Raw genomic sequence first — 25,753 nt, forward strand, 5'->3', positions numbered from 1 at the left:
TTTGGGGAGGTAAAGAATAAAATGCACTTCCAACCAATGAAAGCTTCTCCAGGTGAAGTTTACACTTGTTAAAGAAGAATTTAGAACATCAAATACAGATTCTCAGTGAAAACAAAGGAATCACTTCTGCTGATAATTCAGTGGTCACAAATCTATATTTTTCACCTACTGACCCAAAACACCATTATCAAATACTATGCTTTCTGCATAATAGCAATAAAACAATTGCATCAAAATAAAGAGAACCATTTCCATCAAGACCTCTAGCCATCCTTAACACAACACCTGAAAACCATATCTACTATCCAGCCCTCCAAGACGCCTTTAGAGAAACAGATGCAAAATAAGTCAATTGATGTGCGATCGAGAGCCCTTTCTGATGGCTCTGATGGGCCTGAGGATGTGACTGTCAAGACCAGACTTAACACTACAAGAGGAGAGAAGCTGAAGAAAACGCGTGTGTCCATAAAGAGCGCACTTAAGGTGTTTGCGGCGATAGAAGCCGTTCACTTACCATGGACTTGGTGAAAGGCCGGGCCAAGGTAAACAGCAGCGTATACACCCACCAGTTGCGATGAATGGAGGAGTACATCATGTTTCCAGGATGCACGGCGTTGGACGTGACCCCACGCGGGGACAGGCGGCGATGGAGCTCATTGGAGAAGAGAATGTTGCAGAGCTTGGACCGGTTGTACGCCAGCATGGCCCAATAGTCATTTTTAGATGGAGAAAGGCGGCTGAAGTCCAGTTTTCCCGAGGAATCATTAATATCTGTGAATCTAAAAAAAAAAAGAAAAGAAGAAAGAAATATGACATGAAGCAGCCAATCTCTGACTTCTGATACTAGCTTTTTTTTTTTTAAGTAGAAATCTGAGGAAACCAGAGACAACTGAGAACACAATTGTGCAAATGTAGAAACAGTGTCCCTTAAAAACTAACAATAGTGATTTAACATGATAGACCAACTGGGTCCAAAGACAGAGTAAATAAAGGCCCAAACTCAGAAATGGGGCAATCATAACACGCTGAATTCCCACCCCCACCCCCCCGCCCCTGCCGCCCAACACGGATTTTTCAAAACCTTCAACAGGAAGTCCAAGGATAATTAAATTAAATTGGAAAAGCATCTTAAATAAAGGGCTGCTGCTTTTGGAAGCAGAAAGATACCACATTCCTAACCTCTGACAGGGCTTTCCTGGGTTGTTCTAGCCAACGCATGAGTCCTGTATATTTTCATTCGAGCATCCAAGTAAATATAGATGAGTCTTGCTGCCCCCAAGACTCTTTTCCAGATTAAAAATTAATGATTATAAAGGGGTTATAACCTTGGTGAGGTGCCATCAATAGTCTTATACGTTTAAAAGATAAATGTAAACAAAGCCAAAATGAGTTCTGGCAGAGTCTACTGTTTTTAAGTACAACCATGGCATGGATACACACAAATCAAAGTAAGTAGTTGGTGTTTTATAACTGGGTCTGACGGATTCATTAAACACCAGCTGTTTGGTTCTTTCCTTTTTTTCCTCTTCTTTCTTTCTTTCTCTCTCTTGCTCTCTCATCCTCTCTTCCTCTCTCTCTCTCTCTCTCTCTCTTTTAAGTAACAAAGTAGTGACTGCCCTAAAAGAAAAAAAAAAAATCATAACAAAAGGAATTTTCTAGATGATGGTCTCAGCCCTGTTAAGGACCCCTCAGTTTCCTTCACTAAATTAATTCTGGGCATTTGCACGAAGTAATAAGGAAACATAAGGAGAGTACTCTGGGTAACTGCTGTGGAAACAGAACCAAAAGGTAAAATGAAAATTATGGAATAATCTGGTTGTTCCTTAATATGAGCAGTTCAGGTTGAGCTATGACCAAGGAAAAGCATCACAGGGACAGATGAAATTCATGTTTTAATGGAAATTAAACCTCCCTTCTGCAGGACTCAGTCAGTGACATCCAATTTCTGGTGTTAAATGACACTGCTGCTCTGAAGTCATCAACAAAGCCGATGGCCAGAAATGTTATCACGAATATGGCAACAAGACCTTGAAACTAATTGTTGGCTGCCTGTTTCCAAGTCCCCAAACCACAGGAAGGGCCCAGACTTCTGAGCTTAATCATCTAAAGCAGTGGAACTTAGCGGGAAATTTGAAAATTTATGGGGGCCTTTCTCTGGTGGTTATAATGATTGTCGGCGGGGGCCGGGGATGGTAGATGTCCTGCAGTGCAGACGAGTCTTGCTCAGTGAAGACTGGCCCACTGGACATTCACGCAGATGAAAAGCCTGTGTATAATTATCTGAGCCTAGAGCCTGGCTGTGTTGTACATATATGCACAGTTTTAACATCCACTGAATTTCCAAGAATGTAGTACAACAACCATGCAAATGAAGAATGAATGCACTTTCAGATTCCGTGGGTTTTTGGGGGAGGTGAGGCTTGATTCCATGCTGGTAGTATTTGAGTCTTCAATGTCACACACCTGTTAACAGTCTGCATTTGTGAGTATCCCAATGGAGGTGATTTATGCATGGACACACACACCTGATAACTTACCTTTCCTGTAGTCCTGCTCAAGCAAGAAACATGCTATTTTGCTTCACATTTATTTTTCTTCCCATTATAGGTAAGCTAGCATATTGAATTAAAATATATTTATGCAGGGATGTTATATTATTTCTGAACTTTATTTCCAAGTAGTAACAAGGTATAACAAAATGAGACTGCTGAGAACCCAATGATCCAACATATGGGTCATGTCTTAGAAATTCTACCTACTCTAAGTAGAAAGTAGCATCAAGGATCTAGGCAGCATCTAAATGGTATGGGACAAAATAACATCCTTCTCTCATTCTCCACTATTCTTCCATCAGCTTTGCTGGAAATCATTCTTGGCATATTTGTTCAGCCCAGCCCAGCTTGAGTGCCATTTCTTCCAGGCAACTCTCCCCAACTGCTTATTCTCACAATTTCTTGGGTGGCAATGGGGGACAAATTGAAAGAAGCCATGCAAGCAACCTCTTCAACCTCAGCCGCAGCAACTTCTTCCTAGAAACATCACCAAAGGCAAGGGAAGCAAGGGCAAAAATGAACTATTGGGACCTCATCAAGATAAAAAGCTTTTGCACAGCAAAAGAAACAGTCAACAAAACCAAAAGACAACCGACAGAATGGGAGAAGATACTTGCAAATGACATATCAGATAAAGGGCTAGTATCCAAAATCTATAAAGAACTTCTTAAACTCAACACCCAAAGAACCAATGATCCAATCAAGAAATGGGCAGAAGACATGAACAAACATTTTTCCAAAGAAGACATCCAAATGGCCAACAGACACATGAAAAAGTGCTCAACATCAGTCAGCATCAGGGAAATCCAAATCAAAACCTCAATGAGATACCACCTCACACCAGTCAGAATGGCTAAAATTAACAAGTCAGGAAATGACAGATGTTGGTGGGGATGCGGAGAAAGGGGAACCCTCCTACACTGTTGGTGGGAATGCAAGCTGCTGCAGCCACTCTGGAAAACAGTATGGAGGTTCTTCAAAAAGTTGAAAATAGAGCTACCATACGATCCAGGAATTGCACTACTGGGTATTTACCCCAAAGATACAAATGTAGGGATCCGAAGGGATACGTGCACCCCGATGTTCATAGCAGCAATGTCCACAATAGCCAAACTGTGGAAAGAGCCAAGATGTCCATCGACAGATGAATGGATAAAGAAGATGTGGTGTATATATATACAATGGAATATTATGCAGCCATCAAAAGGAATGAAATCTTGCCATTTGCAACGACATGGATGGAACTGGAGAGTGTTATGTTGAGCGAAATAAGTCAATCAGAGAAAGACATGTATCATATGACCTCACTGATATGAGGAATTCTTAATCTCAGGAAACAAACTGAGGGTTGCTGGAGTGATGGGGGGTGGGAGGGATGGGGCGGCTGGGGGATAGACATTGGGGAGGGTATGTGCTATGGTGAGCGCTGTGAATTGTGCAAGACTGTTGAATCACAGATCTGTACCTCTGAAACAAATAATACATTATATGTTAAAAAAAAAAAAAAAAGGAAGATAGCAGGAGGGGAAGAATGAAGGGGGGGGGAATCGGAGGGGGAGATGAACCATGAGAGACGATGGACTCTGAAAAACAAACTGAGGGTTCTAGAGGGGAGGGGGGTGGGAAGACGGGTTAGCCTGGTGATGGGTATTAAAGAGGGCACGTTCTGCATGGAGCACTGGGTATTATACGCAAACAATGAATCATGGAACACTACATCAAAAACTAATGATGTAATGTATGGTGATTAACACAATAATAAAAAAAAAAGAAAGAAAGAAGGAAGCCATGCAAAGCAGATGGAAAGACATGTTTCCATGGAAATTAGGCACACACTCGCCAGGATCCAGGCCATGACATCCCTAGTGTTCAATGACCCCGCTCTGCCCCAACCCAACATCAGTAACAAAGCAAATCATGCCATCTTTGCCTTTTATCTGTACAGTGTGCCTCTGTCCTTACCACACCAGACTGCAAGCCATTTATTCACCTGCTTCCAACTCTGGACTGTGAATTCCTGGAAGGTGGACAGTAAGACCCTTGCATATTGCCTACCACAGTGCCTGACACAGAACAGGGACTAAATACAGGATTAGAGAATTAAAGTTTGGTCGTGGGTTCGGAATTCCAAACTAAGGGCCAAGTTTCCCTTATTACAAAAAGCTTTGTTTTGAGCCTTGTTCCAAAGGCAAAATTTAGCACAAGCTTCAGGTCCTCTAGGTTCTTCATCAATATGTCCGTGGCTGAAGTTTAGAATGAATCCCCTGCTTTGGTTTTTAAGGACAACGCAGAAGTATCTCATGACAGGAGAACACTGGGGAAGTTAAGAGGGAGAAGGGAAATCATTCCTAGTCCTTAATCTAGAAATAAGGTGAAACACACACACACACACACACACACACACACACACACACACACACACCGTGATGAGAAATTAGATGGAACCCAGTTGAAGTAAGTTCTCAGGATGGAGAAGCACAGCTACTATAGGGCAGGCCCACCCTTTGCAAGCAGCCCCCCTCCATAAGCGGACCCCTGACTTCCTGCCCTGCTGATCTCCTGAGCAGCAGACCCATTTTTAAGGTCTGATTAGCTTATATTGACAGTCCTCTGGGAAACGGGAAGCGTGGGCAAGCTTTCTGATTCCTCTGAACCAGGGCAGGCTTCCTGAAAAACGACCATGCTCACCTCTCAGCTCCAGAGGCAGTAAAACAACTCTTCAAAGGCTGCTTACCCTATTTTCAAGTAGAAAAATTGACAAAGCCACACAATAATGTCTTAATAGATTTATCCTCTTACCAATACAGTAAAATGTGAACATTTGCTCTCTGGACGTTAACACTTGCTCTTTGTGGGGACCTCTATCTTGTATTTCTATATATACTGCTCCTTTATTTTTTTTTAACCAAGGATTTTTAAATTACCAAACAAAAATAATTAGGCTGGATTCTATGTAGACAAAAGCTAGTATGTTCAAAGAGTAAGACTGAATTTGCGTCAGAAGCTGTACGTGCGTGTGTGTGCGTGTGTGTGCGCGTGCGCGTGTGTGTGCGCGTGTACGTGTGTGTGCGTGTGCGTGCGTGTGTGTGTGTGTGTAGCAACTTGGCACTCAACACAGCTGCAGCCATTCAGAGTTGTACAGCCAGCCCTCCGCTCTTTTCATTCTATTTTAATTGTTATCTGAAAATTTTTCACAGCAAAGAAGTAGAGTTCTCATTTTAATATGATGTATTTTGGGTATGCAAAAACTTCATTCACTTGCTCAGACTCCAGATAAGTAACTAGAATACAATGAAGACACGGGGAGGCTAATAAATATTTTGCCTGGGGGCAGTCTGGTATAATATTTTTCTGCAAACATAGGACTTTATTTTTCCCCTAACAGGGGGTCTTGACTCCAACGAAAAGACTCCGCCAAGGTTTATGGAGGTAATTAGATATCAACACTTCCCTTTTACAACATGGTTTAGGGCTCTGGGTCCTTGAGCAGTGAGCGAGTGCTTTCCCAGGACTATGCACCCAGTACTCACACTGTTGTTTTGGGCACCACAGGAGAGCAACACAAGGGTCATAAACAAACCAGCTTGGGGCAATTAGCATTTTGTAAAAATACCCCCTAACAGGTGCCAAGGATGACCAGAAAGCAGAAAAACCAGTGCCAATCAGCAGACAGGAGTGGGCCTGATAAGACATTTCAGGAAGTCCTTGTCTGTAAACTAAAATGGGTCTAATTCAGGAGACCAAGGCCCTTCCTTCCAATTCGTCTGTTCTGTGAAATTAAGATTCAGATCTCCAAGGTAGGCTCGAATTATGCGGCAGTTAAGAAGAGAACAAAGACGTCACATGGAATACCATTTGAGATCCAGATTTACAAAGGGAAGCAAGCAGCTGACAATTCAACATAATCTCCCATTAAATACCAACTCATTTAAACATATCCCGTGGTGCCCTCCACATCTGGCAAACGATCACGGCTGGCAGATTTATTTCCGGAGCTTGCTCTCCTGTGCCGGCCCCCACAGTAGCCTCCCTCACTCCTGAGCAGGACCACTCCACTTTTTTTTTTTTCCCCCACAAACCTGGTGTGATTTACAAAGATAAGGATGTCCAGATTTTGTTACCACCTAATTACTAGATGTTTCATGTCTTTTAACACGGGGGAGGATTATTACGGGCATTTTCCTTTCATTTCAGCCACCATAAATTTAAAATGGTAAAAGTAAATCTATCTGCAATGTGTCACTTATACCATAAGCCCCTGTGTTTGGGAGTGATAAAGGGTTCAGGCTAACCCTTGGCTGGTCTCTCTCTTCCAAGTCCCAGGGGTTACATTTTATGGAAGCATGATTAAAAAAATAAGCTTCATTCTGGGTCACTAAAACATTTCAGGACTTAAGACGGAGAAGAAGGGGAAAAAAACAGACCCTTGCACATTATTTTTTTCCAGCTACTTTGCAAAGAGTGAAAGCTCCCAACCACACCAGGAAAATCTCCCTAACATGCATTAAATCTAGCCTCACCCGGGAAGTCCTTTGTCTTCTCCGACTACTTCTTTAGACAAATAGTTGTTTATCCAACTCCAGAAACAAATATGCGGAAAATACAATGAAATTTTCAAATGCCTTTTTAGTCAATTGGATATTCTCCTAATGGTAATAGAAGAGAAGTGCCATCTGATGTTTTAATTGAAATTTTAACCAAAAGAGGCATGGCCAGATTTCTAATATGTTCTAACTACAGTACTTTCCCTTTCTACAATTACACAGCTAATGTCTGCATTGAATTCCCTAATTTCTCATTATAAAACAATTGGATTTCATCTCGCAGTCTTTAATTGCATTGTTTCTCCTGCTAGAATAACTGCACATTCTTCTTGGTGAGGTGTTGAAGTTGTTGAATGACAAATCGATAAAGGTCAGGCATTCAGATTTAATCAATTATTATTCCATCTCGAAGCAAAATCAATGAGGAGCTTGAAGTATAGTTGTAAAAACCATCTACATTGCTGTAGACAAAACCCCCAAATAATCCTCCACAATCTCAAAACAAGAGAAAGACCTCGGAAAATTAAGGAAGCCAGGTTGAGTGCACCCACACTTTCCAGGGGAGCATCACTGAGAAGTATTTTTGGGAAAGGGAGCCTCGGGAAGATACCGGCTGACACAAGGAAGGGGCCAGATGAAAAAACACATCAGATGCTAACCCACCTATGGGACTCGGACGAGACCACAACTACTCGGGCAGGAGCTGAGCGGCACAGGACATCCTGAAGGAGCTGGACAAGGTAGAAGTGCCCCAGGTGATTCACCTGGAAGGTGGTCTCCAGGCCATCTTTGGTGAGGCTCCAGGGCAAAGCAAAAGCCGCTGCATTGCACACAAGCACGTGAAGAGATCTGAAAAATAAAACATCCAACATTGTGCAGACATAAACACTCTAAAACCAAGGATAACCCATGTTCTGACAGGAATAATCAACTCTTCCCTGTCTTCAAGATTCATCAGTTGGAAATGGGATGTCACAGCATGAGCCATGCTGCTGGGGAAGGGTTTAGACTGTGAGCGGGCTGCAGGGCACCAGGAGTTCCCCAGGATACAGGACTTTCAGTGCTCAAACTGGGACTGCACTGGGCAAACTGGTCACCCTGGATGGAACCCAGATTCTAAAACCTAATTTTATCTGTGCATCTTAGTTTATCCAATTCTTAGCTTCTTCACCTAAAAAATCAAAATAACCCTTAAGGTAGATGTAAGAAATAAAAGAGAATATAGGCTGTATAAATACCAACACAGGAACCAGCATTTAATAGGTTCTAAGTAAATGTATCAAGGGGGAAACTCTCTGTTTAAAGAGACAGGCACACATTGTTTGAATATATTCCTCCCAGAGGTCAAATTACATCTACACTTTAGAAACAAGGGAGCCCAGGGATGGGTAAGTGGAGGTCTATTATAATATTTTCTATTTTGAATCTATTTAATTTGTTTCATAATAAAATTTTAAAAAGTAAAAGTAAGCCTTTCATGTGAATCAAAATCCTAAATCCTCATAAAGAAATGGCACTTGTGGGAAAATCATCCTAAGGTGCTAATAAGAATTGTAAAAAGGCATGTATTAAAGGCTATCCATAGTGTTTGTAACTACATTATAAAATCAAAACATTACAAAATAAACAAAATATAAAATTGGGAAATCATTAAATGAATCTGAATATATGCATACTATGCAGCCATTGAAATGATACATCTTTTGACCCTGTAAAACATGCACGTTATAGAACAAAATATGTAATTTTGTATGATCACATAACACACACAAAATATTAATGAAGGGTACACAAAAATGTGAAGAGTAGTTGTCTCTAGGGGTGGGTGGAACCCTGAAATGTCTTAAATTATCTTCTGAGTTTTAATTTTGATGAAATGCAAGTTGTATATACTTTTTTCTTTTGTCACTTGTGCTTTTGGGGTCCTATCTAAGAAACCATTGCCCAACCCAACATCACAAGGATACACTTCTATCTTTTCTTCTAAGAGTTTTAGTTTTAGCTCCTGCATTTAGATCTATGATCCACTGTAAGCTAACACAGAAGTAAGGTGAATGCAAGAGATCTAACTTCATTCTTTGGCATGCAGGTATTCCAACTATTGTAGCTTTGTTGGGTTTTTTTTTTTTTTTAAGATATTTATTTCACAGAGAGACACAGCGAGAGAGGGAACACAAGCAGGGGGAGTGGGAGAGGGAGAAGCAGGCTTCCCGCGGAGCAGGGAACCCAATGCGGGGCTCAATCCCAGGACCCTGGGACCATGACCTGAGCCAAAGGCAGACGCTTAACCAATGAGCCACCCAGGCGCCCTAGCTTTGTTTGTTAAAAAGACTATTCTTCCCCCCATTGAATGATCTTGGCACCCTTGATGTAAATCAATTGACCAACTGAAAGAATTTATTTTGGGACTCTCAATTTTATTCCATTATTATGGTAGTACTATAGTCTTTATTACTAAAGCTTTGTAGTAAATTTTTAAAATGGGAAGTGAGAGTAATTCAATGTTGTTCTTTCTCAAGTTTGGGTTGGCTAGTCAGGAGCCTTGCATGCACATATATAAAGCTTAGAGTCAGCTTTCAATTTCTGCAAAAAAAAGCCAACAGCAATTCTGATAAAGTTTTACATTAAAATTGCAGATCGGGGTGCCTGGGTGGCTCAGTCAGATAAGCGTCTGCCTTCAGCTCAGGTCATGATCTCAGGGTCATGGGATTGAGCCCTGAGTCAGGCTCCCTGCTCAGTGGGGTGTCTGCTTCTCCCTCTCCCTTTGCCCCTCCCCCCCCCAGTTGTGCTCTCTATTTCTAAAATGAATAAGTAAAACCTTTTTAAAAAATTGCAGATTAATTTTGAGAATATTGTCTTCTTAACAATATTACGTCTCTTGATCCATGAACATGGGATGTCTTTATATCCCTTTAGGTCTTCTTTAATTTCCTTCTACAATATTATATAGCTTTCAAAATACAAATTTATCACATCTTTCATTAAATGTATTCATAAGTATTTTATTCTTTCTGATGCTATGGCAAATAGAATTGATTTCTTAATTTGATTTGGGAATTATTCATTACTAGTGTATAGAAATACAATTGATTTTTGCATATTGACTTTTTATCCCCCAACCTTGCTGAAATTATCTATTAGATTTAATTGTTTTTTTAAGTGGCTTTCTTAGTATTTTCTACACTTAAGGTCATTTTGCCTGCAAATAAAGATAATTTTACTTTTTCCTTTCCAATTGGAATGTCTCCTTCCCACCCCCATTACTCTGACTAGCATTTCCAGCACACTATTGAATGGAAGTGGTAAGATTTAATATCCTTGTTTTGTTTCCTGATCTTAAAGGGAAAGCATTCAATATTTCAGCATTAAGTAGGTTAGGTGTGGGGTTTTTTTTTTAGAAGCCCTTTATCAGGTTGAGGAAATGTCCTTGTAATCCAAGTTTGTTGTGTGTTTTTATCACGAAACGGTGTTGGACTTTTTCAAATGCTCTTCCTGTGTCCAATGGCATATCCTTTATTTTACTGATATGGTATATTACACTGACTTTCAGATGTTAAACCAACCTAGAATTCCTTGGATAAATCACACCTTGCCATAGTGTATAATCCTTTTTATATATTGCTGCTTTTGGTTTGCTAATATGTTGTTGAAGATGTATACATCTATATTTCTAAGTGATACTGGTCTGTAATTTTCTTGTGATGTCTTTATCTGGTTTTCAAATCAGACTAATACTGGCCTTATACAGTGAGTTGAGAAGTTTTATTTCCTATTCATTTTTTCTTAGAGTTTGCTAAGAATTGGAATTAGTTCATTAATTATTCATAATATTAATGATATTATTAATGATCTCAATGATACTAATTTCATTAAGAATTCATAATAAATGCGTGGTAGAAAGCATGAATTAATTTATCACTAGAGGAAAAAAGAATTAACTCACTGTTTTTTAAAAAGTATTTATGTAAATCTCATTGCCACTAGGTCTCACTGAGAAACTATCTTATTTGTTCTGTTGCCTGATAAAGCTCCAATCCACCATCTACCTAAGACCTAAAAGTGCTGATGTGGCTGAGGTCACCTGTGTTTGGTTGGGATCACCTGTTTTCCACTTATGGTCCCCCCAGTTGTCAATGCACAGCCCCCCAACAATCCAGTTACTCTCTGAAGAGGTGGACAAAAAATGCTTTGAGGCATCTGGTCTACCTAGAACATTCATCAGAGCCTATTTCAAATCAAAACAGAATCTACTCATTTATAACCAAAATAACCCATATTTTGTAGTAAGGCAAGACCATTGGAAAAAAACTTTGAGAGAGAAATGGGAAAAGGGCCAAGTGAATATATGAATTATATGTGAGCTCCTTTCAGTTTTCATCTCAAATATTTGGTTCACTTTTTCAGAGTTGTTGACACTTTTTTTTTCTTTTTTTTTTTTCCTTTGAGTGATAAATGGGGATTAGGCATTTATTAATAGCTTTGTGTACATAAGAACCTTAAGTGATATGTATTATTATCAACATTTTACAAACAGGAAAACAAGAGATTAGAAACACACATCCTATGGTCTGAATAAGAATCAGAAACAGCTAAAATAAAGAAGCAAATGACTAAGAACAAAACAAAACAAAATAAAATAAGATCAGTTGAGTTCAAAGCTACTGCACAATACCTTCTTTCTTAGATAAGCTCCCTTAAATGGGTAGAGACAAGTGCTGACAGAAATTCTAGCTCAGTCATGTCACTATACTTACCTGACTTGCGGTCAGTTCGTTAACGTCTGTAAACCTGTCTCCGCTCCCTGTAAACTCAAAACAGCAGCATACACCCCTCCCAAGGTTGTGAAGAGTAAAATCCCAGTATTGTGCAAGGTACATGCCAGGTTAAATCATTGTTACTTCCTTTGTCTCTATACCCTTCCCTTCTATCCACAGGAGAAAATACAACTCTTCAAAGTTGATTTTTGCAGTGTTTCCATGTCTTTAGGATAGGCCTGGGCATTTGGAATTTTGACACCACACCTCTTGGCCTCCTCAAGTTACCTTTATCCCTGCCTGTACATTTTCTCAAGGAAATGCAAAACACGTCAAGAAACCTGCTACCAAAGACCTCAGCCTGGGGGCATGAATCCACAGAGGACATGGGAAATCCTCTCCTCTTTCACCAAATTTTAATACCCTTCATTAATGTTAATTGCACCACCAGAGGCAAAATACGTACCCTGTACCTAAAACTTGTCACCTCCATTAATTAAAAACAGGCTTATGGAATATGAAACTATAAAGTGTTAGACTTTTTTTAATTGTAAAGACACTTAATTGGCTTGTACAAAAGGAAAAGAATTTCTTTTGCCTCACTTTAATGAGGTTTTTATTATTCAAATGGCACATTTTGCTCAGTTTTGACTAAAAGCCATTGCAATTCAAAAGGCTCTGAGATGATGAATATTTACAGAATATCAAAAGGAAAGTTCAAACTATAAAGACAGAATGGAAACAAAAATAGTATCATTCCAATTCCAAAGCTGATGCTGTTAGTCAGCACTCTCTGGGCCTGATTTTTTTTTCTTCTTTGGTGGATTCTGGTCTGTGAGGGGTGAGCGAGGACAGGGGAGGTCTTCAATATATAGAAGATCCCAATGAAAGGGGGTGTGCTGCTTCTCTGCAGTTCTAATCTACCCAGAGCAAGAGGGGACCCTGGCTTTCTCTGGGCCTGCTGGGGATGATGCTCCAGGCCCAGTGGGGCCAACACATTCCTTTGGACCAGAGAACACCTGTTCAATAGTAAGGAGAGTGGTGATCCTGTTATTTAGCAGGGGACAGTGCTCCTGCTCATCCATGGAAGCAATGATGGGCCAAGCTTTTGAGCCAGTCACAGTAGCCTTAAGTGATCTTCCTACCGAAAGAGTGCCAGATGGGGACGATAAACGGAAGGAGGTCCTAGTGCAAAGGCTTTCAGATAGCTGATCTCTAAGTTTTCCTCTCACTCCCCTCCGGTTTTGTTTTGTTTTTGTTTTTGTTTTTCCTTTTAAATGCAGATATAACTGACATACCACACTGTATTTGTTTCAGGTGTACAACTCTTCGAGCATCCCACCCATTGACTATGCCTTTCTCTCCCTCTCTTTCTAGCCTTTCCAGTAGCTCATGCTTCATGGGCTCATTCCTGCTGCCTTCAGGCTAATCAGATTTTTTTTGACCATCTACAAAGGGAAAATGGGCAAAGTGGAAAAAAGAAACCAAAAGGAAGGAGGACAGACAGGAGAGAGAAGGCCAGAAAGAGAAAAACATCTATATGACATTGGGGCTCTTCCAAATGGCACTAGCCTCTCTCTTCCCATTTGTGGACTACAGTTTTGAAATATTTGTCTCCATTCTTTGCCCCAAGTCACCCACTTCTTATCACCAAGCTGAGTGAATTCTTTCCCATTACCCTCCAGATTCTCTCAAAGCCACCTGGAGAGCTATGGCTTCCCAATCAAGAAACCCAACAACCTCCCCTCTGTTGAAACCAGACTTCTCTGTCGCAATGGACCTCCTCCTAATGTTGCCACTGCCCCATCTTCTGTCTCTTCCAGCCCTCCCTCTCCCAGCCAGGGACTCCAAACAACACGTCTATAAAGATGAACTTCACACCCACAGCTCCAGCCCCCATATTCCTCCCAGGTTCCAGAATCTCATTCATATCCACCCCAATTCTGAACTCTTCATCTTCATCTTTCCACTTCCTAATCTCCTTATTTCTAGTGGGTGATGATACTCTCTAACTGGCCCCCTAATTAGTAACTCTTAGGAAACATTTGCTACTCCCTCTTCTCCCTTAGTCTCTATGACTAGTCAACACCAACATCTCTAGAGACTATTAATACTTTTCCAGTCCCCTACATTTCCAATGGAATGAGCATTAAGATGTCCTGTCTAGATCTCAATTATGGGTCCAGTGTATCCCTTCACCACTGCTGAGAGCAGACTTCTCCAGAAAATTGTCCTTGACTGATGGTCACCATCATATCTGGAAAGTCATGCCCCAGACCCAGTTGCTCTGCTAACAAGGAGGACAGCTCTGGTATAAGTCCTTCTCCAGGAACGTGTGGCATCAGGCTGAAGCTAGTCTCGAGTGAAACACAATCTGTTTTCCTCCCTACCTTCTTCTGAGAATACTCCCCCAGTAAATCATCAATAAATACGTCCCTCTATCAGGCCTGATTTCTGGGGAACTCAAGCTAAGACAACCACCAGCACTCCATAACCTGTTGCCTTTAGCTCTGGCCACTGCAACAGCCCAGACCTGGTCTTGCTACCTCTACTTGCTCCCTTATTTGACCTATCATGAATACTGGGGGTCCCGTTAAACACATTCTGAGAGTCTAACAGAAAAACTGATGAAGGTATTTAAAAATTGATAAAACTAGATTACAAATAACCAGTACAAGATTTAACATGTTAAAATCCTCTAGTAGCAATAGTTAAAATATTTCCTACCAATGAAATTAGCAGATTTATTTATAATATTATTATATTGTTATTATGTTATACAAAGCTGATAGGAATATATATTCCTGCACCCTGAATACGTGTTGTTTGAAGCCAGTACATTTGTGGTAATTTATTACAACAGCAATAGAAAACTAACAGAGTCAGGTAATAAACATTTGCTCTTTTAAGTCACTAACTTTTGGGAGTAATTTAACAGCAACAGATAACTAGTATATGGATCATGCTATGTGAGAGAAAAACCAAACACAAAAAGCTACATATGGAATACATGTATTTATGTAACATTCTGGAAAAGGCAAAACTCTAGAGACAGAAAAAAAATCAATGGTTGCCAAGGGCTGCGTGCAGAGGTGGGAATGACTACAAAAAGGCACAGGGGAAATTTGGGGGGTAAGGGAACTGCTCTATATCTTGACTAGGTGACTCCATGACTGTGTGTTTGTTAGAACTTACCGAACTCTATTATTAGAAGGTGAATTTTACTATATAGAAAATGCAACTTAAAAAAAATGTAGAAACACAAGAGTGCTTTGTGTGCTTCCAAAGGCCCGAATCACAGCCCCAGGATAAGGGACTGGTGTATTTGTGTGCTGACTGCACCTAGTGGGTCCACGGAAGTTGCGCCTATTCATCTCCGCATCTCTGGACCGACTCGCAGAGCACCATGTGCCTGACCGGTGATGAATACAAAACTGTTAAATCTGACTGAAGTCAAGTAGACTATGCATGGACTATTTACGATGCACCTTGCCCCCGGTAGCAGCAAACACCTGAGAAGAAACATGTTAAAATCTACTTGCAGAGAGAACAGGTCAACATTAACAGTGTAGAGACGAGAGAATACTTGGCCCATGTCTACGGCACCCATGCTGACTGCCCCCCCGTCCTTTCAAAAGCCAGTTCAAACCCCTGTGGAACCTTCCTGGACCACTGAACCCGTAAGAACGGCTCCTCCTCTGAATGTGTACAGCATTCAGCATCTGTGTAATTCCTCAGGCAACTCCTGAACCTCATTGCGGCAAGAACTCCCTGGAAGTCCTGACCAATAACAAAAATCCTTTCCTATGAAATTTTATGTTCTATGTATAAGTGTTGTAACAGCAGGGGTGCAGTTCCACAGTGTTGTCATCCTCTAAAAATATGAGAATGTTCAATAAGCATCTATTTGAACACAGGGGTCTAGTAAACATGAACCGAGAGAGAGGCCTAGACTTGTTCCTTGCCTGGGACAGTCATATGATGTCAGTCTGAGGAAACATTGCTGGTAGTTCTTGGCACGTCAATATGCTATTTTAATAATCATGGCAACCCATAAGGTAGACGGCATCATTACCATTTTACAGAGGAAAACACTAAGGTTCAAAATGTTTCTTGCCAAGTAGGTGAAGAAGCCAGACTGAAACCTAGGAATATCTGCCACCAAAATCTTTTCTTAGGCAGGAAAACACAGAGGCTTTACAACCAGGGAATAAGGAAGGCTTGCTGTGTGGAGCCAGGGGCTTGAACACAGAGAGTGGGCGATGTGAATGGCACCCCACACCCTGAACATCCACAAGCAGCAGCGCTCTGATAATGACGTTAAGAAATTAAACTCGAATAAAACGCCAGAACTTCAGCCTATCTCCAACCTGGCTCTCACCCAGGGTGACGGAATGTGTGAGGGTTCCTGGACAGCAGAGCAATTAGGGATGTTGGTATCACAGGACTTTCTGATCCTTGCTGACACACGGACACACAGTGCTTTCTTGCCTCACTCTACTTGTCCCCTTAGATGGACCCAAGGGGGGGGGTCCCTCACTCTGTCCCAGCTGTACCTTCTACACATCACAACCCACCCCGTCCCCCAAGGACTACTCATGACCCTTCTTGCTTGAAGAATCCTTGCTCCTCATCTGGAAGATGGGTACTATCTCCCTCTTCTGAAGTTCCTAGACACTTTCCCGGAACCTTTTACAAGGCTGACAACAGTGTGATTGACAGAGAGACAGATATAACCAAAGGACACAAGGTCCTTCGACCTACGACCACTAGACAAATGCATGGGACAGGAGATCCAGCTGTTTCCCATGTTCCCTGACCTACAGGTCCCCGACAAGACACCAATCTCCTACTGACACGGACCCCTCGAGGGCCAGGATCCTGTCTGTTTCCTCCACAAACATCAATTGCCATTCTCAACCCTGCCAACTATTTTGAATGCTCATCAGTAACTGGCAATGACCCAACCCTAGCACTTCGTAAGAGTTTATTGTAAACAGAACATCAGCTTCTGAGCTGTAGCATCTCCCAGGAGGCTGGGGCTTCAATTCTGCCTGGGGTGTGTCCATTCCTACATTGCTTAACTCTTTGTGACACAATCCATCTGTTATCTTCACCAGCAGACTACAATCAATGTCCCTAGGAAAGAAGTCTTTGTTTGCCCAGCCTTTGTTTGCATGCAGTAAGAAGTAAGTCTTTTGTACATCAGGAATGAAGGAATTAATGCTCTGAATCAATGCTATTTTCCCAGTGACATTTGGTTTGCAAATCACATTCCATAGCCATGTTTTACAATTTATTATTACCTAAAATATGGCAAAAGAAGCAGGGGAAAAGTGGATTGGTTCTAGCTGATCCATGAAGACTGAGTTATTTATGCTTTGAGGACAAGACCAGTCCGTTATGATCCAAGCAACCTAAGAACCATACATAATGTCAAACCTGAGCACAGAGAAGGTGCTTCGAGTCTATGAAGAGCAGTAGCAACCATCATGGGATTGAATTACAGTGAGGATTTGTAAACTGAATCATAACATGCTCCAGAAAACGAGACAGACCTTTACAGGCTAAATAAACACCCTGCGGAACATTAACACAATTGTGGCTTTGGGGGATTCCATCTCAGACACAGCAAAAGAATGAGCTAAGTGTAATGTTATGTAAAGGAAAATACTTTTCAATTCCTCCTTGAAACAGAATGTCACACCATCTGGGGCATTTCTCAAGCGAGCTGTGGGAATTCATACTATATGGAAATACTCTGAAATTCAAAAGAAAGGGCCTAAGGACCCAAAGTCCCAAAAACAACTGTTTCTCAGACTTACTAAGTATTAGGTTTTCTTTTTCTTCCAGAAAAGGGGGAGGAAAAAATTACTGTAGAATTCCAAGGTGGATCTCTGCTCAGATCGCTAGGGCTGGCTTATTTTGAACTCACGGATGGCAGCATAAGCTAGAACACAGCCATTCTCTCATACAGCTATCTCCAGCCCAGCGAAGGTTCCAGACTCTCCAGCAGTCCACCAAGACCTCAACTGCCCAAGATGCAGTGTGCACACCAACAGTAAAAGTCAAGGGGACTTTAGGTGGTATATGGACAAACTTAAAAAAAAAAAAAAAATGCTTGTTTATGGTAACATACTGGAAAAAAATAAATAATCAGCCACTCAAACTCACAATGACAATAATGATTAAAGGGAAAGACAGTATCCACCTTGTTTGATAGTGGTAAAAATTAGAGAAAAATGTAAACTGCTTAACATCAGCTGAGAGATGGTATCTAAAACAGACTATTTTTTCTTGGCTGCCTGTTTCCTAGACCTTGGCTACACTTTGGGGACATGCTATCTATCAATAATTCAGAGATATAGAATATGTATATAACTGTCTCCCATATTTATAAAATACCTATACTTGGTTTCCCATGTTCTCACCCGATATCTCTGGTAGGTAAGAGCCTCAATAAATATGCAAGGAAATCAAGCAAATAAAACAAGAGAAATTGGAACACATAAAATCAACATCAGCTTAGGTGGTCAGTGACTGTCTAGCTGTGCTTCTAAAATTTGAAGGATCCACATGTTTTCAGAATTTAAGGACACCATCAAGTATTAACGTAATAATTAACCTAGAGTGGATTCTGCTGTTAAGATAACCCAGCTACACTTTTCTTTTTTTTTTTTTTCCTAAGTTGGACTAAAGAAAATAATCCAAACCAATCAGCAGGAATAGAGCAGAGCACTGGCTGTATCCCAGGAGACCACCAGGAATTTTTCATTTCATGCACCATTTACAACTTCTTATAGTGAATTCCAGAACATCAGTACATACACTTAACAGAAAATAGAAATACTCTTGTTTTTGTTATTTCCTTAAATTTTTGCCTCATGTCCATTACCTTGATTATATTTTCCCATCCTATCATATACTGGCCCAGCAGCAAAATCTCAACCTCACTGATTCTAAATGGGGCAAGATGTACAACAGGAAAATACCTACATCTCTTGCCAAGGGGGCATTCTAGGAAAAATGCATCAATTTGGTAATTACGCCACTAAGAGCACTTAATCCAAATAACATGATATCTCAAATGCAGGTCTGACCCTTTGGTGTTAATGGTCCACTTGTTTCCAACTTTCACTCCTGCCTTTGCATTCAGTACTTTATTGCCCTGTGTTCTGGCTCCCTGGGAATATTTAATAAATTGGACAATCAATGATAAGCACAATAAGGATGGAAGAGTGGGAAAGGTAAGGATAAATTCAACCACACTCATAAGCCAGTAACTTCACTTGAACGTAGCTCCTACAGATTGAGAAAATGCAGATGAACCAGAGTCTCTCTTGGCAAATTCCCATTTGCTCATCTAACAAATGAATGATGGTCATGTCCTACAGAAATTCACTCGTGATATGAAAGAAGTTTTGGGAGGCCAAACTGGAGTTCAATAAACGCCACAAGGGAACTCAGAGAATGTGAATATTATTCATATGAATTCGGGAATGGAAGAAGCTGGTGGACAGGGAGCAGGGGCTGGGATTATTTAGAAGAGGGAGCTGGTTACTTTCTCCATGATGCTCAGTTTTCTCGGACACAAAAAGGAGAAAGTCACAACAGTGGGCTAGAAATCCCTGAAGGGCTGAGCGTGTCTCTGAAGTCACCCTTGTGCTCCCACAGCCAGCGCCATGCCCGAGATGCAACAGAAGTTTGGAATTACGGAATGCTTGAGAATCAAATAAGATCGTGCTGGTGACAGAGGTCTGCATCCTTGCTCGCATGACTCAAGCACGGCATGCACACAGTCAGTACTTGGGTTTTAACCCATGGAGCCTCTCTCTGTGTCAGCTTCATCCCAATGCAGTCATTTATGCACCACCTGCCTAATTTTTGTCAAATGTAAGGACCACCTATATTCACTTAAAAAAAAAAAATGTACTGGAAACCAACACATCTGTATTTCTCAGTCTTGTCCTTTGCAAAAACAGCTGCTGAGTAGAGTTGCTGCTCTGGTTTTAGTTTTTAAAAATTAGTATGTGTTAAGATAAACAGAATATTTGCCTGTGTCCATCTTATACATAAACAGCGATGTGAGAACTTTGGGAGACTGCTCGATGGCTCACAGAGCTCGTGCAATTTGGCTGCCTAGCAGCGGGAGTAATTAAATGAACAGTGCATGTGGCCTTAGAAAACACATCCATTACAAAGAAATCAGAATTCTCCAGGACACCTGAGTGAAGGACTAGAGCCAGCAGTAAATTATTTGGCCATCCCTACTAAGAACACATTTGCCCTCACAACTAAAAACAATGCCTTCTCTCTTTGACTACGATTTCCTTGTGGGGGTAGGGGGTGTCCTTATATCCATACCAAGCAGAGTGTAGTACAGGACCCTGCTTATAGGGGATTCCTGGCATTTGTCGACAAGGTTAAAATAATACCTGGGCATCTTCTATAAGTAAAATGCATTCCTCCAAGCATTCTATTCTGTTGACAAGTAGGGAATATAAAGTCAATGAAGAAATAACTTGCCTTTCTGAAAACAAATTAGCATTCCTTCAAATTAAAATTACATTTTATGGCCATAAAGTAATATTAAGCATTACAAGTCATTATTTATAAACTTCTGCAATACCAACCTGTTAAATAAATTCTGCTAAATTCTGCTAAAAAATCTTGGGAACATTCATTTTTTAATATATTTATAGAACAGCTGTCTAAGTAGCAGATGATGATTTCATTACCATTATGCAAAAGAGCTTATTGAAAATATACCTTATATGGTCACAGTGAAGGGAGGGGGTTTTAATGTAAGATGGCAGAGGTGAACTTACATGGACATCAGGGGAAAAAAACTTAGTTGGGGAATGTGTTTAAGTGCATGGTCAAGTTACTCAAACAATAAAACATCTCATGCATTTTGTACATTCCCTTGCCAATGAGGACTCCTGCCTCTGTTTTGCCTAGAGATATATGGAGCTGTAATCGAGTTCAGAAAGCCCCTGACAGCCATGTGCTGCCATTCAGACCTGCAAGATTCCATATTATGATAAAAATTAATGTACTCTGACATCCTCTGGGACTCCCTGGGCCCTGGGAATAGCTAATGAAGAAATACAACCTTGCTGGAGAACAGCACACAGCTCTGGAGTTAAGGATTAATTCAGATGTGGTAGCAGTGTGGCCCCTCTGTCATCAGCTGTAAAGTAACCAGACCCCAGTGCCAAAGGGAGTCAGCCATGATTGGTCAGAATTATTCCCTGGGTCAGGAGAGGTCAAATAAACAAGAAGCTTTACAAAATAATTGAGCCCAAGCTGGAGGCAGCCTGTCACTTTGTGAGAGTGGCTCTCTTCTTAAACCAAAAAAAAGGGTAACTGCAACATCTGGTGTCTCATATTGGCTGTGATCCTGGACTTGAAGACTTCTTCCCAGGAGACATGCTTCCTAGGCGATTACAAGACCACTGGGCGAGTCCCTCAAGAGGGACTCAGAAAGGGTCTTGGTGTTGAGCGTGGGAGGAATACTGGTCCCCAGAGACTTGTTTCACTGTCCCCACCAGCCTACCACCCAACACCTTTAACCTCCAAGTATCATGATTTCCCCCAAGAAGGCAAGGCACTGGGAATAACGTTCATGGCAGCATTATTCATAATAGCCAAAAAGTGGAAATAAGCCCAATGTCCACCAACTGATGCATGGATCAACAAAATGTGGTCTACCTGTCTAACAGAATATTATTTAGCAATGCTATAAAAAGCAATGAAGTGGTGATCATGCTATGACATGGATGAACCTTGAGAACATTATACAAAGTGAAAGAAGCCAGTTGCAAACGACGACGTATTGCATGATTCCACTGACATGGAATGTCCAGAAGAGGCAAATCGGCCGACAGAAAAATTAGCTGTTGCCTAGGGCTACAGTGGTGGAGGGAGGTGGGAAATGACTGCTAAAGAGCACAGGCATGGTTTTCTTTTTAGAGTGATTAAAATGTTCTGGAATTATTGGTAATGGCTGTACAATTCAGTGGATAGAATAAGAACTACTGAGCTGTACACTTTAAAATGATCAATTTTATGGTATACAATTATATCTCAATTACAAAAAATCCCAGGGTTCGGAGAAACCTACCCTGACATTCTCAGAATGAGTTAGGTGGCCTCCAGCTGGGCTCCTTCCCCTCCCCCAGTTGGGGCAGCTGTGGCTTAACCACTCTCCAGACCCCGTCCACCTTTATCCTCATATTTCCACTGTGAACAGAAAATGAGACTAACTCAAGATATAGCAAGTTCAATGAAAATAAGGTTATGTGTGTTTTTTTTAATTAATAGGTTACACAAAGCTACATCATTTAAGTTTGTGACATTATTTCAACCTATTATTGGAATCTTAACATGTCAGACTGAATTTATTTCTAACAACTAAATGTTGGCCTTTTTTTTTAAGATTTTATGTATTTATTGGACAGAGAGAGAAAGAGCGAGCAGAAGCAGGGGGAGTGGCAGGCAGAGGCAGAGGGAGAAGCAGGCTCCCCACAGAGCAGGGGGAGCCCGATGTGGGACTTGATCCCAGGACTCCGGGATCATGACCTGAGCCAAAGGCAGGCGCTTAACCAACTGAGCCACCCAGGGGCCCCAGCCATTTTTTTAAAAGATTAGGTTGAAATTTTCACTTTTTTTTTCTTTCTTTGACATATTAGTCCCTGAATTTTCTACAAACTACAGCATTATTTTGCATTTTTTAAGACTGATTAAATAAGTTTACTTATATGCAATGCATTCCTGTAAAGCACTTAAAATTTAAGTTATAGAAATATGTTTGATGACATAAAAAATGCCCATGTAAGAGAATATATGTCACATAACCCCTTCCCACCCACTAGGGTGGCTACAATAAAAAAAAAATGGCTTTAATTTAAAAAGAAAAAGAATGGGGGGCCTGGGTGGCTCAGTCGATTAAGCATCTGCCTTTGGCTCAGGTCATAATCTCAGGATCCTGGGATCAAGCCCCGCATCAGGCTCCCTGCTCAGTGGGGAGCCTGCTTCTCCCTCTTCCTCTGCCTGCTATTCTCCCTGCTTGTGCGTGCTCTCTCTGTCAAATAAATAAATAAAATCTTAAAAAAAAAAAAAAAAAAAGAACACTAACAAATGTTGACGAAGTTGTGGAGAACCTGGAACCCTCGGACACTGCTGGGAGGAACGTAAAATGGTGTAGCAGCTGCGGGAAAGTTTGACGGTTCCTCAAAAAGTTAAACATAAAGTCATCACCTGACCCCGCAATTCCACTTCTGGGCATATACCCAAGAGAAATGACAATATGCATCCACACAGAACTCTGTACACAAATGTTCACACAAGCATTATTCTTAACAGCCCAAAAGCATAAATGGCCCAAATGTTGATCAAGATGATGAATGAATATAGCAAGTATGATATCAATACAATGGAATCTTATTTAGCACTAAGAAAGACTGGAATACCAATACATGTGGAAGATGGCTGAATCTTGAAAACATTATGCTAAGAGAAAGAAGCCAGACACGAAAGGCCACAAATCCAGAGACAGAGACAGGAAGTAGATTACTGGTTGCCGGGGAGGTGCTGGGAGTGGGGAGGAACTGGGGAGGAACTGGAGAGTAACAGCTAATGGGTAAGGGGGTTCGTTTAGGATAATGAAAATGTTCTGGAATTCAATCATGGTAATGGTTGGACAACCTGGTGAATATACTAAAAACCAATGAAGTGAACACCTTAAAGTGGTGAATTTCATGATATATGAATTATCTCTCAATAAAAAATGAATAAAGAATTTTTTTTCTTTTTAAGAATCTACGAACACAGAACAAAAATGGGTACATCAAACTGTTAACATGGATTGTCTTGGATGGTGGAATTATGGTTAACTTGTGCTTTATTCTGTATGTTTCTCCATAATTTCAAAAATGTTCCATAAGACTTATATAGTGCTTTTAAAATCTACAAAAAAAAAAAAAGAGAGAGAGAGAGAGAGTGGTACATTTAAAAGAAAAAGTTACCACCATATCCTCTGTGTGGAACACCCTTTCCAGAGAAGCGGTATGGCCGCATTCAGGGAATAAAGTTCGACTGTCCAGGGGTCTGGTCTCAGCACTGCATTTTCTGAGCAGTTACATAAAACACAGAAAGCACAAGACAGGACCTGGGAGGAACAAATGTGTGTGGTGAGGAGAAGAGCCACCTTCACTAACTTAAAACCTCAAACCCGGGCATCATCTATAAATCCCTCTCATAAAGGGGCACATCCCCTGGGGTGGACCTCCGCCCCTGACCCCTGGCTTCCTTACTCTGAGGTCCAGGAGCCTCCCTGCAGGTGCCCCACCTCCCTGAGCTTGCTGCACTGGGCTGTGAAGCAGGCGAGAGCGGGCATAGGTGCCTTTTACCGCTCTTCTCCAGACATGGATACACCCTTGACATATAAACACTATCGCTTTTAAACCTCAGAATGCAGAGCTCTGACCCTCCATTATACTCCATTTCACGGATGAGGAAACCTAGGGTCAGAGAAGCAAAGTAACTTGCTCAGAGTGCTAAGCTGTCAAGACAGGATTTGAACCTGCGCTGGTCTGACACTACAGTTGATGGTGGTCTGTCAGAGATCTCTGTCAATGCTCTGAGCTATGTTAGGGGAGGGGATGACAGCAGAAGGGGTGAAGCAATTATCCCTGCAGAACTCCAGGCGGGCAAAAAATAACTAAGACTCCAGACCCAGTTGTTAGGAGGGCGGTGCTCAGTGCCCCACCCACGGCAGCTCTTGAGAACCACCTGGCAAGCTTCTGAAAGTCCAAATGCCCAGGGGACATCCCAGACATGATGAAATCAGAATGGGAGTAGCAGCCAGGCATCAGCATTTTTAAACAACCGAGCTGAGAACCACTGTGACAGTCCCTTGGGAATTTGGGAGTTCTGATGTGGGAAATTGAAAAACCTCTTTCTTTTTAGGCGGCAAACATTTTGCCCAGATCTGCTTCCCAAAGCTACATCGTTTGTCAACTTTGCCACTACTTGTACTTCTCAAGACAACCATAAACCTTTTCTTCTGTTTTTGGTTATCAATTATTGCATAATGTCAGCTAAAATATCTACTTGATTACGAGTTGGTGACTGAACCTTAACAGCAGAAGCTTTTTAAGGGCAAAATAAGAACTCTGCCACTAATGGAGAGGGTCAATTTATATTTCCTGGATGACAAGGGATTGGGTAGATTTGTACGAAATGAAGAAAACAAAGGACTCACAACATTAAAAACACAGCACAGTGACAAGTAGTTCAACTGAAAATATAATCTTCCTTGGGGATTTTCAGCAGGCTGCCACAGTGTAGCACTGCTGATTTATTTCAAATGTATATTTGAGTTTTTAGGCTGACAAGAATTAGCTTCTTGACAACGTACTGGGGAAAAGAGATGGTTCCTGCATTATTAAAATGTGATTTCGGTGTGGTTTAAGCACAAGTCCCCAACATGTCAATTATGTAAAAGGAGAATTCCAACGTGACAATGGGAATGGTTGGAAAGTGCAAGGAGAAAAACCAAGCTGGAGTCACGAGCCAAGATGGGATGTAAAATTCTCAACCACAGACACTGAAATGCTCTTCCCGAGTCTTACATAAACCAGAGCTCTCTGAGGGTAATCACAGACTTGCTGCGTCGATGACTAGGGGGGTGGTCTCAGTGTGGGCCAAAGAAAAGGCCTGGCGGAGCCCAGAGGGGTCGATCCCTGTCCACGCCAAGTGACGCCAGCCTAGCTCGGCCACGTGGTCTACGCCACTCCAGCAAAGTCCTGGCTCCTAACAGGCAAAGGTGTCCATGGTTTCCTAGAAGGGAACTTTTATGGGGTGTTTTGCCTGAAATAACTACTATACATAAGATTAC

At 41.3% G+C, this 25,753-nt stretch overlaps 1 protein-coding gene across 1 annotated transcript in view; it reads right to left on the bottom strand.

Annotated features, from left to right (window-relative positions):
• Positions 1-25,753, bottom strand: part of WWOX (WW domain containing oxidoreductase) — a 930,620-nt gene that overhangs the window by 654,491 nt on the left and 250,376 nt on the right. Inside the window, exons 7-8 of the mRNA XM_078062358.1 lie at positions 7,760-7,945; positions 515-779 (exon numbers count right to left, since the gene is read on the bottom strand). Coding sequence (XP_077918484.1) covers positions 515-779; positions 7,760-7,945 — 451 coding nt within the window. The remainder of the gene's footprint in view (positions 1-514; positions 780-7,759; positions 7,946-25,753) is intronic.

The sequence above is a fragment of the Halichoerus grypus genome, chromosome 15, assembly GCF_964656455.1.
Source record: "Halichoerus grypus chromosome 15, mHalGry1.hap1.1, whole genome shotgun sequence".
Taxonomy (NCBI): Eukaryota; Metazoa; Chordata; class Mammalia; order Carnivora; family Phocidae; genus Halichoerus; species Halichoerus grypus.